At 38.7% G+C, this 20,305-nt stretch overlaps 1 protein-coding gene across 5 annotated transcripts in view; it reads right to left on the minus strand.

Annotated features, from left to right (window-relative positions):
- Window positions 1-3,253: 3,253 nt before the first annotated feature.
- The window catches only part of REXO5 (RNA exonuclease 5), a 36,342-nt gene continuing 19,290 nt past the window's right edge, over window positions 3,254-20,305 (minus strand). For 3 of the 5 annotated variants that reach the window (XM_045460410.1, XM_045460411.1, XM_045460412.1), the window contains exons 12-20: window positions 19,643-19,746; window positions 18,554-18,674; window positions 11,922-12,026; window positions 11,299-11,436; window positions 8,593-8,685; window positions 7,744-7,960; window positions 7,326-7,513; window positions 6,231-6,349; window positions 3,254-3,520 (exon numbers count right to left, since the gene is read on the minus strand). In XM_045460410.1, the coding sequence (XP_045316366.1) occupies window positions 3,439-3,520; window positions 6,231-6,349; window positions 7,326-7,513; window positions 7,744-7,960; window positions 8,593-8,685; window positions 11,299-11,436; window positions 11,922-12,026; window positions 18,554-18,674; window positions 19,643-19,746 (1,167 nt within the window). In that variant the 3' untranslated portion in view covers window positions 3,254-3,438. The remainder of the gene's footprint in view (window positions 3,521-6,230; window positions 6,350-7,325; window positions 7,514-7,743; window positions 7,961-8,592; window positions 8,686-11,298; window positions 11,437-11,921; window positions 12,027-18,553; window positions 18,675-19,642; window positions 19,747-20,305) is intronic. The other 2 variants (XM_045460414.1, XM_045460413.1) reach the window with 2 other exon arrangements.

Here is a 20,305-nt window from a genome sequence, read left to right on the forward strand (position 1 = left end):
GGGACTCTCCATGGCCCTGTGTTTATCTGGGGTGGTGCTGCTGAAATTGCTAGTATGTTAAAATATAGAGCTACAAAATGGTAAGGCACCTTTTGTAAGAAAAGACAAGAAAACAGTGACACAGGCTCTTGCATACATGGCCTTACATAGTAAAGGACACATCCTCCGTGATTGGGTAAGTAGAGATAGATAAATGGGTAAAATCTAAATATTTGGGGAAAAGTTGTCACATGCCAAAATAAATTACAGGAAGAATAAAAGTAAAAGTGTAAAAATTAAATTATTTAAAAAAATACATATACACACACACTTGTCAGTGGCTATTAATCTCTGAATCAAGAAGACTTTCTAAATACAAGAGCAAATAGAACAAATCATAAAAGACTTCTAAAACTATCTTTAAAAAGTAGAAACATTTTTACAATAATAAATCAATGGGACACTGTACTTAATCCATAGGGAGACCTTAAAGAAAAACAACTGGCCAAAAAGCTTCTGAAAAAAATAGATGTGAATCTACAGGATATTCAAATAAATAGAAATTAAAGCTGTACTGAAAAGGTTTTTTTTTTTTTAATTTTTATTTTAACCTATCAAACTGGCAAGATTTGAAACAAATCCATGTTAGTAAACACAAGGTAAAAGCTTATATGGAATTAAAAAAAAAAAAAAAAAACCTTAAGTGTCCATACTCTTTAACCCAATAATTTCACTTCTAGGAATGTTTCCTCAAGAAATATTATCTGTCAAAGATGTTGTGCAAGGATATAGTTGGTAGCATCAGTTGGGAACAACTTCAGTGTCAACAATAGGGGGCAGTTTTAGAAATTATGGCACATATCAACATGTTGGAATATTATGCAGCTGTTAAAATCTCTGCTTTTAAATAATGGAAAAAGTATGATAGACTAAAATAGGGGCAGTTGTTGACTCTAAGTGGTGGGAACAGATTTCTGGATTTTCCAAGTTGCCATTAATTGGTCCTCTTTATAATAGGGAAGAGGTTTTTTACAAAAAGGGAGACAAAAGGAAATTGCACATGGCTAAGTGTCCTGAATAATTCTATGGGTGAGGAGGTTAGAAATTTGGGAGTAATATGTTCAAAGCCTAAACCAAGAGTTCTGTAAAAACTCTTGGGAGTTGCTTTTTTCCCCCACAAGCGAGAAGCTGCTTCTCCAGCAGCTGCCTTGGCAGCTCTGCATTGGCTGCCTAGAAGGGTGTGGGAGGAAAAATGCACAAATGCACTTATGAATGGAATGTGTGTTTTGCAAGAGGCCAAGTTGGCAGCTTTGGCTTCCAAAAGGTGGGAGCATCAGCTGAAAGAACAGAGTGTGCAGACTTGAGGCCTCAGAGACCTTATGGTCTAGGCCCAACTCTGCCGAGTTCTGGAGTTGGGGGCCCACTGGGAAACCTCCCATCCAGGAGAAGGAAATGATCTTGGCTATTCCTAGGAGCAAAGGCAGTGCTCTTGGCACATGGAGCCTCATCTGTTCTGTGATCCCACACTTGGAAAATGTTTCTCAGTAACATGTCATTTATTGAAGACTTAATGTGGGTTTTCCCTAATTTAATCCTCATAACAACCTTATTATGTTAGGTACTAATGTCCCCATTTTAAAGGTGAGGTAACTGAGGCTCAGAGAGGGAAAGTTATATATAGCCCACTATTCTGTCATTTTCCACAAGCTGGATCTTTGAATTTTCACAATAATCCTTAAAAAGATATGGCCTCATTTTATAAGCTGTGGAACTCTACTCAGATGAGATTAAGTGGCTTGCCCAGAAGCAGAGGTCTGTCCATATCCAAAGGCAGACACTTCATTTGTCTCAGGACTGGAGTCTCAAAAAGTAAACAGCAGTTAAGCTCCTATAGCTTTGGAGCTCAGCTGGAGGTGGAGAAAGAATCCAGAAGCATTGTCAACTTCAAGATGGTCTCAGGGCCTCACAGTACACCTGGAGAGTTTTCCTCTTTACAAGGGAGCTTTAAGTGTTGTGTCTCCATCCTAAATCAAAGCTCTTAAGTTCTGGCTCCTGGTTCCCAGCTTTTACAGAGGGCCAGCTCTTAACAGAAGTTAAAGGATTAAACACTGCCTTATATGCCCAACCTTGAGAGGTAATTTAAGTATTGTTGTGAAAGTAATATATGGTGATTTAAAACCAAACACAGAAAAGCAATTGGTAAAACCTAATCTTCCAATCTCACTAGTAAGAGAAAAACACTGTTCACATTTGGCATACAGTCTTCCAGGTTTTGTTCCAAACTTAGGCATGTCTTGGTGTACCTTTTTCTACAAACTACACACACTATTCAGTAACCCTCTATATTTCCTACAACATATATTGGGAATACATAATCACATCTTCACAAAAATCCCATAAGGTAGGTATGTACCATTACTGTCCCAAACAGAAATGTTATTCAAGTTCATACAATATGTAGGAAAGCTAGGATTCAGAGTCAGTCTGTATCCAGAGGTCCACTTCCACTTAATAGCTACCAAGAATTCCACTGTGCTCACTCTGTGATATCTGCTCCGTACGTGTTTATGTGAAACTATCCTATTATGATAGGATATTCCTACAGAAGTGGAATTGCTGGGTCCCCATCTATGAAACAATTTATAAGGGTTTTGGTGTGATACATACTGTATACTGGATTAGTTCATCTTTTCTAGAGGGCAGCTAAGTATCTCTGTTTTGGAGTTGTGTGTGCCTGTACCCATGTCCTTTCCAACACAGAATGTTAATATTTTAGGAGGTGATAAAAAAGAAGAGCAGTAGCTTTTACTGAAATTGAAGCTTCCAGTTCTAAGGGGAAGATCTGGTGTGATGGGGCCACCTATTGGTGAAGGGTGACACTGCAGTCTCACTGAAGGGAAGGAAGCATTCCTAAAAATGGAATTGGAAGGGTGCTTCCAGTGTTGGTAAAAAGCTTAATTAGTCTTCCTCTCTTGTGTTGGGGGGGGAGGGTCTGCCAGATTTTCAGTTCAGTCTCTTTTCCCTTCAGTTTATTAACAGCTGTCAATGAGAAAAGTGTGCCTTAGAGAAATTTGCTTCATAGATAATATAACTTTGACAACCTGCATTAAGGGCTGAATTTTCTCCATACTGAAGTCCCTTTTCCTGGTTTCCTTACCTACATATTACCATTTAATAGGAGTGCTACCTAGGATGAGCATGTACTACAATTTCCGCTGACACAAAGAAAAGTACAAACTGGTTTCCTTCCCTCACCCCATCTTAAGATCAGGAATGCTTGAATTGTAGGCATTTATTGAAAATTTGTACATGCCATATAAACGTTAGGACTAAACTTCTTAGGTAGTATACCATTTCCACAAAAGCTTGTCTGCTGGACAGAGAGGCTGCAGCCTGACCACATTCTCTGCCACTGTCCACAAAGGATGATAAATGGCACATGGAAAATGATGGTCAGACTCACGAACATATTTTTGGGGTGGTGCTTTCCTCTTCATCTTTTATTCCCATCAGTCCTAGGCCAGAGAATGATCCATGAGTGCTGCAACAAATGAGTGAAGATAGGTTTCTAATCCACAGGGATGAAAGAATGGTTACAGACTCATAGGTAAGAGGTGGTAAGTTATTTTGGATATAAGTATGGGGCAGAGGACAAGCAGGGAGACAGTTTATGGAAAGCTGCCTACTGAAAATGATTCAACAGAAAGAATACTGACCAGTCCCAGAGGCCTAGAATCAATTCAGCTCTGCCATTTAACAGATGTGAGGCACATCTCAACCAAAGGTGAATAACCTCAAACTGAGGCTATTGTCTTCAACTATAAAACCATTAAATATTTAAATTAGGATCTCAGGGCTTTTGTGAGGACTTTAGACAATGATTGGTAAAATACATCATCTCCTCATATATCATACAGATCATTCACCATGTACCAAGCATTATTTTAAGCACTATATGCATTCTCATTTAATCCTCAAAAGAGCTGCTGTACCTAACGTAGGTACTGATGCAGGTACAATTGTTACGTCCACTTTTCAGAAAGAACCAGGCTCATAGACCTAAAAACTTGCTCAACAAGTTGAGTGACAAAATAATGCATATTGTAAAACACTTGGTACAGTTTAGAATTTAGGAGTCAACATTTTAGTTCCCTGCCACCTTGTAGTGAATATTCAAAGAATTGGGTTGGAGGGCTGAGGAGCTATCCAAGGCAAATCAGGTGGAAATGAGCAAAAACAAACAGAATCTGTCACTACCTGATGTCTGAACTTATGCTAACAAGCACTAGCCTTTTGGGCATGGAAGACTGGAGCTTTGAGTGCTGGAGAGTGGCTCTGGAGTCAGACCATCAGGGTTCAAATCGTAAACTGTACTTATTAGCTAGTTGTGCGGCCTTCAGCAAGTTGCTTAACCTGAACCATTTTCTCCACTTGTTAAATGAGCACTCAACAACCTCAACTGAAAACACATGTAAGCATTTAGCACAGTGTCTGACATTAAGGGTTTGATGAATTATGGCAAATATTGCAATATTTAAAATCTTCATTTTAGCATCTACTGGAAATACAAGGATTAAGAGTTGAGTCAGGCTCCATGCATGAGGAAGCCTATATTCTCTGCTACTCCTTCTTCCTGTGCTTTTAACCCTTTCCCAGGGCATTGGGATCATGGAGATAGTTGCCAAAACAAGGCCCAGAGAACTTAGTCACACAGCAAGCTTATAGTTTAAGGAAATGCATGCTCAACATGGCTATAGAAATCAAGATGTAACTTAAAATTTTTTTTTTTATTTTAATTAGGCTCCACGTGTGGGGGTTGAACTCCTGATCCTAGATCAAGAGTCACATGCTGTACGGACTGGACTAAGCCAGCCAGGCACTCCCTTAACATGTAACTTTTAAAAGAAAGAAGTAACATCAGGTTTCCTTACTGTAGGCTTTTTGCTATTTCCAGAGTTTTTTCCTGACTTGTTAGATGTGTCTTAGGACCTTTGGCCTTAGAACCTAAGCCTTTTTTGCTCCCTGACCACAATGATCCCTTCCTCAAGCTCTCATCCACTGTAGAATAATATCCTGGCCACTTCTGGAAGGAGAAAGCTTTGGCCTATTCTTAGCTTAGTTTACATACACAATGGAGAATCTAAGAATTCTACCTAGAACAGAAGACCCTTACTCTACCCCCACCTCCACATACTGGCTCTGACAAACTATCTCAGGGCAAGTCAGTCTGTTCTTCAGAGTCTCTGCTCTTAACCAAAAAGATTTTTTGGCAACTTATGGTCACCTTGTGCTGTTAACCTCCACAAAAGCCTGTTTAAAGTAGATCAGTCTAAGATTTTTTTTTTTTTTTAAATGTAAAGACTTAATGGCAGCTTCTGTTCCTCTCAAGCAATTCTCTCAAGCTGCCCAAAAGGTAGCCCATCTCACTAGTGGCCCTGAGATGCATGTTACAAGAATTTTATGACAGGAAATTAATGTCTGATCCCATGTTTTAATGCCTGAGGCATTCATGTTCTGCCATCTGGGACCTTGGGGCTGGAAAAGAATCCTAGAATGTCAAAATTTTAAGGAAATTTTTCAGAAGTAAATACAATCTAGTGATTTTCAAACTGCTCAAAAGAGCTACAGCCCCCCTTGCCCCCTCCCCCAATATATATGCTCATCCAACTACCCACTCACTCATTCTAGAACTGCCTATCTTTAGCATTAGGATTTAACAGCAATTTTTCTTTTAACGAAAAGGTTTTATAGTTGGGAGGTTTGAAAAACACTGATCTACTCCAAATCTCTCATTTTACCAAAGGGAAATTGAGACCCACAGTGGGAAAGTGGCTGGACCACCTGTCAGGAGATACATGAGTGGCTTGACCACCTATCAGGAGAGCTGGGACTGGACCCAGAGTTCTGGTCCATTATTCCTCAGGCTTAGAATCAGCAAAACAGGCTCTCTTTGGCAAAGAGGGCGATGGTAGAGAAGGCAGGAACACCTGAAATGTGAGAAAGATCATATCTGGTCTAGGCCTTTCCCTAGAATTTTTTGACTTTTTACTCAAGTGGGGTTAGGCAGATGCCTCCTGTCCTATAGAGGCCGCAGGCCCTAAGACCTCTGGCTTTAAACTGGGATGAGCTATCTCCTTGTGGGATTAATGTAGGACATATACATGTAAAATGGATAAAGAGAACATCAACAAAAGGCCAACGGCTGAAGTCCAGGAGCCAGAATCATGAAGGGACAACCCTTCAGTCCTTACCTCTTGGTTCCTGGCAATAGGATGAGGCAGAGAGTGCCCGGGCTCAGGCTGTGGTAGAGCTTTCCTATCTTCCGGCCCCAGCGCCAGGCTGCTATCTTTGGGTGGTCCACCTTCAGAACCTACAATAAAAGTCATGTGTTAACATTCAGCCAGAGTACCCTATGCTCACCTGTGGAGAGGCTGCAACTTTTCAGGGTTTGAACTGTGGGGTCCCAGGAAAGGCTCTACGGAAATCCTCTATCTGAAGCTAAAGCCCATACTTAAGGGTTCTTTGTCCATCCCTGCATCCCTAGTCCACAGGTCAGTTTAGTAGGAGTATTCTGTGTGGGTCTTCCAGGGCCCTGACTTTGGGGAACCACCTCACTAATGAGAGGCCCAGACTAAGGAGTCTGGCTCCTGTCATGAAGTATCTTTGTGACCTGGGAAAGTCACTCACCAGCTCTGGCCTCTATTTCTTAAGTGTGGGAGATTAGACTAGGATAGAGTTCCCCTTCAAACTTCAGCCATTCACCTTCTATCTTCACCCTTCTGCTTGTGTATGCCTCTAATATTTTTCTTTAACAGTGAGTCAGTTTGTTCCCTCACCTCATTGAAATAATTTATCTAGAAGTCACAGATTCAGTGTGATTGCCGTGTATACTTTAGTGTTAGAAAAACAAGATCTTAATATATAAGTGGGGGGATAAAAAGTCCATCTATGACCACTAAAAATCATCTTGTATACGTAACTACACTTTGAGAAAAGCCTTGAATTACTAAAGATGTGCCCAGCTCTTTAACCTCCTCCTATGTTAGCAGGCCCTCAAAGTACCTTGAGAGCCATCTGGAGGATTAAAAGCCTGATTTTAGCAGGTATGGAGGAGGCAAAAGTGTAAGACATTTTGAAGAAAAATGTGTTCAGGTCTGGAAGAAGCTGGAGAATGAAATAAAACTAGTGCCAGGGAAGGAAAAAAAAAAAGCTCAGGCTTTAAGTGTCACTTGAGCTGGACTCCTAACTTCCGTAAACATCAGAAGGCCAGTCAATGCCTAGAGACAGTGAACCAAGACCGCTACCTTTCCCCTCTGACCCCAGGATTCACTCACTCACTCACTCACCTGTAAGGCCTGTTGCTCTGAAGGGGGAGGTATGACACGAACCCCTGGGGTCCTTCTTGATTCAGGAGGTATGCCCCTGAGCCAAGCATGGAGATGCCTGGGGGTTAAGGCATGCCTGCCTTTCAGCTTCCAGTCCTTGCCTTTGAGAATGTTGAGAGCCCTCTGGGCACTGCCAAAAGTTTTGAATTCTGAAAGCAAGAATACCCCCTTCTGTCACTAAGGGCCTTTAAAAAGCCTGGTCCCCATGGTACCCATCCAGGTTGGAGCTTGCCAGGGCCAGGAGAGGGCAGAATCAGCTGCTGACCTGATCCATTCCCCTGGGAGGGCTTATTTGGTGAACATTTACCTTTTCTGACCTCACATTATCACCATCCCTAATCTCGTTACCCCAAGATTACATTGCGTAGTTTAGACTTACTCAGGAAACAGTAGTTTTTTTGCTTTCCACTTTTAAGATCTTTAGGCAAGATCACAGCTTCCAGGCCAAGGAAAATGTTGGACTGCTGCAATAGGTGTTCTTTAAAGGTTTGGTTCACTCCAGACAGGTATATAGTACCTCGGTTCTCAGAATCTTGTTCTAGCTCCTTCACAAGAGTGCTAGAGTCAAGAGTGAGCTCCGTCACAGGCCTCTGCACCTAACCAAGGAAGATGGTATTAGTGGTAGCAAGTCACTACTTCAACTTCGAGGCCTATTATATACTAGCAAGTAACTTAATTCTGCAGTTTCCTTATCTATATAAAGAGGTTAATGATAAATGCTGCAGAGGACTATGGTAGAGACTTCTGTATTAGATAAATAATACATAAATGAAAATATTTTTGTGTAAACATACTCTCCTCCCTTTCCTCCTCCCCCGAACACCCTGCAATGGAAATGAATTCCCTCATTTCTACCCCAATGAAATTATTTGCATAAGAAACTTAAAGACACCATTTGATCTCTTTAAAAGTTAAAGGAAAGGGCAGCTATGGAAAAACATCCAGAATAAGCCTTTTGAGGTCTAAGTAGTGATAAAGAGTACAAGGAAGACCCCAGTGTAGCCCAGGCTGATTATGACAAGAACAAAAGCTGTCATGTTTTATGGTCACTCCTAGAAGAATGCTGGGCTTGGCTGAAGGCTTTCCATAACACAAAGTCTTGTGTTTGTTGGGCCTCTTGAGGGCATTTCTCAAGGTGGTGTTATACACTAGGGTACTGTAAATACAGGTCATGCTAGGTCAGGGCTGATTGAAGGATGCTGCTTTTTGCTTTCTCTGACTACCCTACCTTGATGCAGGTACTTTCTACCAGAATGCCATCCAAGGATTCTATGGCCAGCTGGGCAGCTTCCAGAACTTCATACTGAATACACAGATGTGGCTGCAGAAAAAACAATATTTTATCTTTGCTTTCTAGGCTCAAACTATTAAAGAAGGGACTGGGAAAGGGCCCTAAACTACTGGCCAGAGCCATCAGAATAAATGTTCTCTTTGCTGTGCTGGGCTAGACAGTGATCGCAGATCACCTTTAGGTAAAATCACCAAGGTTCGTTAAGTGATTTCTCAGACAATAAGTAACCTTTATTAGTCATTTAAAATTGAAGCCTTCTCTTCCTGGGTGGTATCAGCAAAGCACTAATAAATCTTCAGTACCCAACTTGCTTTTCATATTATGTATTATGAACCACTAAAGTCTTCATTGCAAGTCACAGAGACTAATTTTGTCTTGTTAGCTTAATTTCACACAGGCACCTTTCTTATAAGCTTGGGGAGGTTAAGTGCTTCCACTGGATAGGCTGCATCTTCAAATTGACTGCTTTTCTGCTTAATGATTGAGGTATAGCATCATCATGGAGATTAAAGTGCTCCCAGAGAAAAGCTTCATGATACTAATTTGGCAAAAGAAAATAAAACAATTGGACTTGATCAGAATTAAGAAGTACATCAAAGGACACTATCAACAATGTCAGAAAGCAACCCTAAGAATGGGAGAAAATATTTGCAAATCACGTATCTAGTGTAGACTTCATATCTAGGGGCGCCTGGGTAGCTCCCTCAGTTTGGCATCCAACTCTTGATTTGGGCTCAGATCATGATCCCAGGGTCATGGGATCGATCCCTGCGTCCTCTGTACTGAGCATGGAGCTTGCTTAAGATTCTCTCTGTCCCTCTGCCCCTCACCCTGCTTGCAATTGTTCTCTCTCAAAAAAAAAAAAGCATATCTAAAATACAAAAACTGATAAAACTCAATAATAAAATATCAACCCGATTAAAAATGGGCAAAAGGACTTGAATAGATAATAGGTATTTCTCCAAAGAAGACATATAAAAGAGAGATAGAAATGCAAAAGGGAGACAGAAAAAATAAGTGTCAGCTGGAATATGGAGAAACTGGAACCCTTGGCACTCAGGGAATGTAAAATGGTGGAGCCACCGGGGAAACCAGTATGGCAGTTCCTCAAAAAATTATACATAGAATTGTCAATTTTGGGTATATACCCACAAGAATTAAAAACAGAGACTTAAATAGATATTTGTACATCCATGTTCACAGAAACATTCAGAGTAGCCAAAAAAAGGAAACCATCCAGATGTCCATCAACAGATGAATGGATTAACAAAATGTAGTACATCCATACAATGGAATATTATTTAGCTTTGGAAGGAATGAGATTCTGAAACATGCTACATGGATGAACCTTGAAGACATCATGCTAAGTGAAATAAGCCAGAAACAAAAGGACAAGTACTGTATGAGTACACTTATGTGATGTATAACAGACTAGTCAAATTCATAAAAACAGCACAATAGTGGTTACCATGTCTGGGGGAGAAGGACTGGAATTCTTGTTTAATGGGCACAGAGTTTCAGTTCAGAGTGATGAAAAAGTTCTAGATACATTCCAAAACCCCCAGTAGATGCCTGAAACCAGAGATAGTACTGAACCCCTGTATATACTATGTCTTTTTCTACACATAAATATCTGTGATACAGTTTAACTTACAAAAGCACAGTAAAACATTAAAACAATAATAATAAAATATAACAATATACTGTAATAATGTTATGTGAATGTGGTCTCTGTCTCAAAATACTCTACTGTATTTATCCTTCTTATGATGTGAGACAATAAAATGCCTACTGGTTAAGATGAAGTGAGGTGAATGACTTCCACAGGCATTGTGAGGTAGTGTTAGGTTACTACTGATATTCTGACGATACATATGTTAGGAAGAAGATCAAGTGCTTCTGGACTGTGGATAAGGAGGTACTACTGTACTTAGTAACACAGAACTGTACATTTCAAAACAGCTAAAAAGGCAAATTTTATGTAGATTTTACCAAAAAGAAACAAAAATCAAGACTTCTAGCAAGAAATTACAGTCCCTTGACATATCCTTTTTATCCCTTAGGTTCATCTTTCCGGGGGGTATTTCTATTTATATTTTTAGGTATAGGAAAGACATTAATAAAAGATTAGGAAAAAGCACATTTTAAATATCTAGGATTCTGTACTTAGATCACTTTGTAAGATAGATTTTTTTTATTAAAAAAATTTTTTTTAATGTTTTATTTTTGAGAGACACAGAATGTGAGTGGGAGAGGGGCAGAGACAGAGGGAGACAGAATCTGAAGCAGGCTCCAGGCTCTGAGCTGTCAGCACAGACCCCGATGTGGGGCTTGAACTCACGGACCACAAGATCGTGACCTGCGCTGAAGTCATGCTTAACCTACTGAACCACCCAGGTGCCCCATGGAAGATGGTAGATTTCTTGATTCTCAAAACAAAACAAAAAAATCAGAGGGTTGGCAATACTAGGTACACATCCTTGTGGGTCAAGAACTGCTTCATCAAACAGAGCATGACTCATACTCCAGTTGGTGACAATCAAGCTCACATCAGTAATATTTGTTACCTGAATGGCCTCAGTAGACATCTGAATTTCCAACACTAATCCAAAGGTGAAAATCTAAGTTTTCCTTTTTCATTACCTGATGGGTTTCAAGAACAAGAGACATTGACTGGACTGGGCCAAAGCTCTTAAAAAGCCTCTTCACAGCCCTGAGGTTGCAATTTTTGCTAAATGGCCCAGCATAAACAGTTGACATCTCTGTCCACTTGCTCCTCATCTATAAGAAAAACAATACAGCAAGGAGGTGAATGTGGTAAGAGAATTAAATCAAATCTAAAAAAATCGTGAGTCAAAACATGGGATAACTCTGATTCAAGAAATTTCTCAACACAAACACTTGCCAAATGCACAAAGATTTGTATACAAGGATTTCATGACCACACTATTTGGAATAGCAAAAATTTATAAAGCACAAATGATGAAAATTAACAGGTCTACAAATGGAATACTATACAGCCGTTAAAAACAAAGATTGTGTACTGACATGAAAAGATGTACATGATACACTTAAATGAAAAAGTAAAGCTGCATGATAGTATACATAGTCTGATTCCCATTTTTATAAAAATGTGTTTTCCAAAATATTAATACAAAGAAAATGGAGAAATATAAAGCAAACATAATAAAGTATGCATTACTTTCCTTTATGCAGAGAGATTATAACTCATTAAGTAAATCATCTAGCACAACTCATTTACTTACCCTCTTGTTCATCTCCTCAGTGAGTTTGTATGAAAAAGGTTCAAAAGAGAACTGGACGATGCTGAAGGTAAACAGAGGGATTTCCACTCTGGCCTGCTCAAGAACCTGCAGAGAACAGCAAAGCCTGGATGAGGCAGGAACCTAGTGGCTCCTAGAAGTGAGCCACAATAATATGAACAAGGTTGCCTTTTTTACCCATATTAAAAAGCAATATGGGGCTGACTGTAAGGTCTAGAAGAAAATGGTGACCCCATACAACTTTCTAGAAAACAGTAAAGAGAATGATTAACATCACACAGGATTCATGCCTTTAGGATTACTAAGAAAAAGAGACTACTATAACCAAATTATCTCTAAGAAATAAGTTAAATCCCAACAGAGCTCCCACCATTTCCTATTGTTAAAGCCTGTGAGTAAAGACAGCAAGGAGAGGAGGCTTAAAAGACTGGAAAGAAATCAAGAGGCATGGAAGTCTTAGATGAAGTACAAACAAAATTACCCCCGAAAAGAAAAAGCACAACTGAAAGCCAAAATAATGAACACACGTCACGAATTTGATATTTCACAACACTTGACTAAAGGGAAGAAGCTTGGCAGCCTCAGAGAAATGCTTTTGGGGAAGATAAGATCTATAGAGAAGAGGTAATACCTCCTTAGAGACACTGCAGTGAAGGGAAAGAAGGAAATAAAGGAGGAAATTAAGGATCCTGGCAGAAAGATAATAAGACTAATGCCACCCTCTCCCAAGAGTATTATAAACTCCTTATTCTTTCCAGCACAGTATCATCCTCAAAATAAGCACTTAAAAAAAAAAAGAGAGAGAGAGAGAGTGTGGCATCAGCAAAGTGCAATACAAGGAAGCTTCAGGCCCTTACTCTCCCACAAACACCAAGTTAGCAATATAGGCCAGAATACTTTTGTGTATTCTGTGAGAAACCAGTTGAGAAGCCACAGCATTTAGACCAACATAAAATCAAGAAAGGATTCTATGGAAAGGAGTAAGAAAATTTGTGGTGTTTTGCATGCTCATTCATACCCCTCCCCCCATCCAACCTAGCACAGTACAACTCAGAGGAAACCTCCCCACACTGGGAGATTCAACATTTTGGCTTGTCTTGAGGCTGCCTCAGGGACTAGTTTCTGTCTCACTTGACTCAAAGCACTGATGGTACTGGCAGCATTGTTTAGAAATTCCTGAAAAGGAGTGATGTCAGTAAGGTCATAAAGTAGGAAGCTTCAGGCCCTCATTCTTCCACAAAGACACCAAGTTAACAATAACAAAGAGACCAGAATACCTTTGCAAGAACTCTAGAAACCAGTTGAGAAGCAACAGCACCAAGACCAACAAAAAAACCCAGGGGTTTCAGCTAAAGGGAAAGGAAAATATGCAGTTTTATGTGCCTACCTATGTTCCTCCCCATCCTAGGAAGGATCCACTGGAGATCCTCCCACTGGATGGAAATAAGAGTGGACTCTGCATCCAATTTTATGGCTAGTCTAGGGTCGCTGAGGGACTAGTTTCTGTCTCACCTGACGTAGAGAACTAACAGGACTAGGACTGGCAGCCTTGTTTGGAAGCCAGTGAAAGCAAATGCAATCACCATAGCACATTAGAGCCACAGTTTCATAGGCAGATGCCAAAGGCAGTAAGAGATTATGAGCATTGAGAAGAAACAGACAAGCTCCTTAGGGAATCTGAGATAACTAAAAGTACTCACGTAAGCTCCAAGAAGACACATCCTCAAATTGGTTTGAGAGGTCCTGGAACCTCTAGCTAGGCTATTTATCGAAAGTCTTCTGCTCCATGATGCCAAGCCATATGATGGCAGAGATAGTTGGTTCTTTTCCAAATGGTTAGATCTCAACAAAGAAGATCACAAGGCATACAAAAAATAGGGGGAAATGGCCCAAATGAACAAAATAAAATTCTAGAAACTAAACCTAAAGAAACACACAATGAACTAAAAGAGAACAACACAGACAACTAATGGAAATCAGCAAAATGATGCACGAACAGTATGAGAATATCAACAAAAGAGCAGCCATAAAAAATGAATGAAATCCTGGAGCTGGAAACACAGTAAGTGAATTGAAAAATTCACTAAAGGAGTACAACATCAGTCTTGATTAGGCAGAAGAATGAATTAACAAATGTAAAGACAGATCATTTGAAATCATCAAGTCAGAGTAAAAAAAAAAAAGAAACAAACAGATCCTAAGATGGGACAATATCCAGAAGACCAATGTACATACAATGGAGTCCTGGAAGAAGAGAGAAAGGGACAAAGAGCTTATTTGAAGTAACAATGGCTGAAAACTTCCCAAATCTGAAAAAAAGAAATGGACCTTGAAATTCAAGAAGCTCAAAGAACTCCAACCAGGATAAATCTAATAAATCTAAAGAAGCCCACACAAAGACATATTACAATCAAACTGTCAAAAGTAAAAATCAAAGAAAGAATCTTGAGAACATCAAGAGAAAAGCAACTCCTTGCATAGGAGGGAACTTCCTTAAGATTATCAGTGGATTTTTCATCAGAAATTTTGCAGGCCAGCAGAGTGGTGTGATATATTCAAAGTGCTAAAGAAAAAAAAATCAAGAATACTGCAGCCAGCAGGACTCTGCTTCAAAAATGGAGGGAAAAAAAAAAAAAGCTGACAGACTTCATTACAACTAGCCCTGATCTGCAGGAAAGGCTAAAGGGAGTCCTTCATGATGGAAGAACATTAGACAGCAACAAGACGCCACATGAAAACAAAGTTTCCAGTAAAGGCAAACACGTGGTCAAATACAGTAACCTCTATTACGGTAATCTTGGTGTATCAATTCACTTTTAATTCTTATTCAAAATTTAAGTGACAAAAACATGAAAAAATAACTATTCCTATGTTAATGAATATATAATCTATATAGATGTGATTGACTAATTATTAAATGCATTCACTTAATCATTTTCAAACTCTACTTTATTGGTAACTTTTCCTGTTTTTTTATTTTAATTTTTTAATTTGAATATAGCTGACATACAATGTTACATTAATTTCAGGTGTACAACATAAGTGATTCAACATCTCTATACATTATGCTACACTAACTACATTTATCACTGTACAATGCTAATACAATATCATTGGCTATATTCCCTATGCTACATCTTTTACATAAAGGTGCAATTTATAACATCAATAACATAAAATGGGGAGAGTGGAGCTTATAAAAGTAGAGTTTTTGTATGCAACTGAAATTAAGCTTTAAGATGTTTTAGGTAGTTGTAATAACTATAAACAAAATATTTATAGAATGTACACAAAAGGAAATGATAAAGATATCAAAATATGTCATTACAAAAAAAATCACAAAGGAAACAAAGGAAGATAGTAGAGAGGAAAAGAGGGACATGGCACTGGCATAAAGACAGACATCTAGAACAATGGAACAGAATAGAATTCAGAAGTAAAACCTTGAGTATATGGTCAAATGATCTTTGACAAAAGTATATAGTCTAACAAAATGGTACTGGGAAAACTGGATATCCACATGCTAAGGAGGGAAGTTGGAACCTTGCCTTACACCATCTATAAAAATTAACTTAAAATGGATTAAACACCCAAAGGTAAGGTCCAGAACTATAAAACCCCTAGAAGAAAACATAGAGGAAAGTTTCATAATAATGGATTTGTCAATGATTTCCTGGGTATAACATCAAAAGCACAGGCCACAAAAGCAAAAATAGACAAATGGGACTACTTAGTTCCTTAAAACACACAATCAGTAGAATGAAAAGGCAACCTAGAGAGAAAATGTTTGCGAATCATGTATCTGATGGGGAAGTAAACATATTGGATATATATACATATATATACACACACATATATATGTATATGTACATATGTATATATGTATATATATATGCATATATATATACATACACACATGCGCGTGCACACGTAGGGGCACCTGGGTGGTTCAGTTGGTTGAGCGTCCGACTTCAGCTCAGGTCATGATCTTACGGCTTGTGAGTTCGATCCCCACATCAGGCTCTGTGCTGACAACTCACAGCCTGGAGCCTGCTTCAGATTGTCTCTGTCTCTCTGCCCCTCTACCGCTCATGCTCTCTCTCTCTCAAATATAAATAAACATTAAAAAAAAATCCTAAAATATTAACAACAACAAAAAAAAACAATTAAAAACTGGGACTTCAGGGGCACCTGGATGGCTCAGTCGGTTAGGTGTCTTACTTCAGCTCAGGTCATGATCTCGCGGTCTGTGAGGTTGAGGCACATAAAACTGCATATTTTCCTGAGTATATGCTTTTTGGTAGTTTTGCCTTGGGAGGCACATTAATGTTCTACAGATCCCAAAAATAAATCAATAAAGATTCAAGAGGGAAAAAAGCCTAAAACTGAAAGCAAAATGAAACAATTGAACCAAACTATATTTTAAACACAGCTAACCTGTAGGTGAGAAAAACCAAGTAACTTATAAATGAAAAATATTCCAACTGAATACACAATATTCAGTTGTAAATGGGGTGAAGGATAAGGAAGAGACTGAACTTCATATTCTTAACTAATTCTACAGTGATTTGGGTGCAACAATTCTACAACTATTTTGGATATAGTTTAGGTTTGAGCAATGAGTAAATGTTGATGTTGGGAGCCAATGTTCCCACACTGGATAAAGGGAGATTCAAATATAGAATGAGGAAAATCAAGGAACACCCCTATATGAAAAGGCTGAAATTAAAGGTATTCATATAGACATATGATTTCTAAAATATGTGTATACATATATATGTGTGTATATGTATATACATATATATATATTTATATTTATATGTGTGTGTGTGTGCACGCACATGTATGTATATCTATATGCATTTATTTCCTGTTGTCTGCTTTAAGGGTCTAGAAACAAAGACACCCCAGTAGCAATATGCATACCCAATGCCCAGATCTTGGTTTCTAATATCATGATGAAACTAAATATCTTGTAACAAAAAGTGCTAAAAAAAAAAAAAAAAAAAAAAAATTATGGGTGCATGTCACAAGGACAAAGAAGCCACTTTGAAGGGGCTACCATTAGCTAAATCTGGGAAGTCTGACAACCAAAACAATGTAGTAAAATCATAAATTATAATTTATAATTAAACAAGAATCTATGAGTCCTGAACTAAACTGGAATCTGTGAGTCCACACTGAATGAATAAATAAATAAATAAGGTAAAGGGAGGACTCTTGCTTATGGAATGCTGAGTAACAACTAGTAAGTATGAAGGAAATGCTAGAGTTGGAAACCACTGTACAACAGGTTAAGAATCATCAGTTTTTCAAAAAAGTATCTCCTCATATTACTTATTAGAAGTAAGGGACAAAAGTAGTAAATCTACAGTGGAGATAGCAGACAACATCTTGCTAAGGTCATCAAAATAAACAGCACAAAAGAAAGGACAGATGGGCAACATGTGCCTCTGATATGATACCCTGGAAAGTAAACATGACTTATAAGTAGTCTGGCAAAGAATGCATAACCTGTGTCTAATCATGGGGAAACACCACACAAACTCATAAATGAGGAACATTCTGGGTGAGGTGATATGCAACATGTATTACTTAAAAACCACCACTGTCATGAAAAAAGAAAGGTTGAGGGATGTATTCAGATTAAGGGAAACTAAAAAGATAGGACGACTAAATGCAGTATGTGGCCCTGGAAGGGAAAAGAAATGCTAAAAGGCATTATTGGGTCAACTAAAAACACTGAAATACAGATGAAATTAGAGAAAGGTACTGTGTTAATATTAAATTTACTGAAGTTTTTTATGGTTATGTAAGAGAATATTTCTGTTTTCGGGAAATATACATTGAAGTATAGAGGGGGGAAGGGCCATGATATACGCAACTTACACTCAAATAGTTTCAAAATTAAAATGTCATATAGAAAGAGGTAGAAAGAAATAGCAAGAGAGGATAAGCATGCCAGCATATACACACATAGAGCAAATGGGACAAAGTGCTAACAGAAGATGAATCCAGTTAGAAGGTATAGACGAACATTCACGTAAATTTTCTCTAAGTTTACAAAACTCTTTCCAAATAAAATTGAAAAAATATATATATATATAGGTCTTCTGAACAAGATGACTTAAATTCATGTTGTGATCTATCCCTTCTACTTTACACATACAGCAATAATAGAAAAAAATATAAGAGACAACCAAAAAAATACAGTCAGGTTAAAAACCAAGATAAACATCTCTATAAACCAGAAAAAGACCAGAAATACAAAGTGGTGTACAATGCCGAAGGTGGGCTCGGCAAGCAGACACTGTCAGCTGACAGTCCTGCTCCTGTGGGGCAACCAGAACACAACCTTAAAAGAGAAAGTAGGCGGGGCGCCTGGGTGGCGCAGTCGGTTAAGCGTCCGACTTCAGCCAGGTCACGATCTCGCGGTCCGTGAGTTCGAGCCCCGCGTCAGGCTCTGGGCTGATGGCTCAGAGCCTGGAGCCTGTTTCCGATTCTGTGTCTCCCTCTCTCTCTGCCCCTCCCCCGTTCATGCTCTGTCTCTCTCTGTCCCAAAAATAAATAAACGTTGAAAAAAAAAAAAAAAAAAGAGAAAGTAGGTCACTCACCTCTTTATTTGTAAGGCACTTAATAGTTTGACAGTTTCTGGAAGAAGAAAGTTCACTAGTTTCTGCTTCCCGGGTCAAGAAAAGGAGTCTCTGACCCATTAAGTCCAAGCATTCTAAAACACTGTAAAGAAGTTGAAGATATCAAATTAAGAACCACCATTTTCCCTAACCTCAGAGTTATTTCTCTATACTTGTACTGTCACATAAGGGAGCCACTAGCAACATGTGGCTATTTTACTTAAAATTAATTAGTATTAAATAAATTTACAATTCAGTTCCTCAATTGCATTAATCACATGTACTGTACTGTGTGGACCTTACTGGACAGCAGAGATATAAAACAATTCCATCACTGTAGAAATCATACTGGACAGTAGTGCTCTATATTTAAGGGAAGGAAGGATAAACAAGAAAAATTCTCAATGTTTAGGTTATACTCTAAGGATCTGATACATTTATTATGGTGTGGTGACAAACTCCTTCTGAACCTGTTTTTCGTTTTCCTCTAACCTGGGCAATACCTCAAGGCTACAGGTGATTGTTGAAATCAAAATACCCACAAGTCTATCATCTCCCCTAATGCTACTTAGTTCATTTCAATATCTTTTTTTGTTTGTTTGTTTGGTGACACAGTTATTTTAATAGCAGTCATGAGATTTAGAAAATAATAATAATAGATGCTATTTAGGGTAGAAGGTGGTATTTTTCCCTCCACGGTTTTTGTGATGGAAGAATGTTACTCATACTATTGGTAAACATTTTTCTTTCTTTTTTTTTTTTTTTTCAACGTTTATTTTTTTGGGACAGAGAGAGACAGAGCATGAACGGGGGAGGGGCAGAGAGAGAGGGAGACACAGAATCGGAAACAGGCTCCAGGCTCTGAGCCATCACCCCAGAGCCTGACGCGGGGCTTGAACTCACGGACCGCGAGATCGTGACCTGGCTGAAGTCGGACGCTTAACCGACTGCGCCACCCAGGCACCCCGGTAAACATTTTTCAATAGACTTAACAAACAAACAAAAAACTCCAAGTTTTGTATGTCAGAAACCATATACTCTTTGTTCTTGTTTAGATCTGAAAAATATTACCTTGTGTTTGACTGCTGAACTACTTCTGCTGTATTTCTTGGCCCTTGGCCTGCTGCTAGCAATTCTTGGTGACTAGCTAGTGCCTCCAGATTTAGTTCTGCAATCTTGGAGAAAATAAAGTAGTAAAAACCATCTAATTTCCTGCAAAGCATTTGAGATTTAAAAAAACAAAACAGCAAAAAAAAAAAAATCCAAGAAAAACCCATTCAAGTGGTGTTCTTTGCTTCTGCAGACAGTGGCTTTGTCACTGCCACAGACCCAGGCTGGCTTCAATAGTTACCAGATTGTTTCTGGCTGCTTAGCCAAGAATGGCAATCTGTTACCAGCTGTTGGTGTTGTTATATGAATACAGAAAAGGGCCAAGTAGGGCTAAGTAAAAAGGGATGGCAATTTTGACTCATCACTGACCCCATGGAGTCAGTCATTTAAAATTTACTTCTTTATGAACATGCAACTTTTGTAAATGATAAAAGAATGGCTTTTACAGCAACATCAAAAAAGACCTTTTATTGGTTTAATACAAAATCAGTTTATTATTCTTCCATAAAGAGGGGAAACTATTATTTATATGTCCAATAAGATATTTTAGAATGTCTTTCTACCACCGTGACACAAAATACTATTCTGGATGTTCATGGCTCTAAATGGACTACAATTTATTTC

This window comes from Leopardus geoffroyi, chromosome E3, assembly GCF_018350155.1.
Source record: "Leopardus geoffroyi isolate Oge1 chromosome E3, O.geoffroyi_Oge1_pat1.0, whole genome shotgun sequence".
Lineage (NCBI taxonomy): Eukaryota > Metazoa > Chordata > Mammalia > Carnivora > Felidae > Leopardus > Leopardus geoffroyi.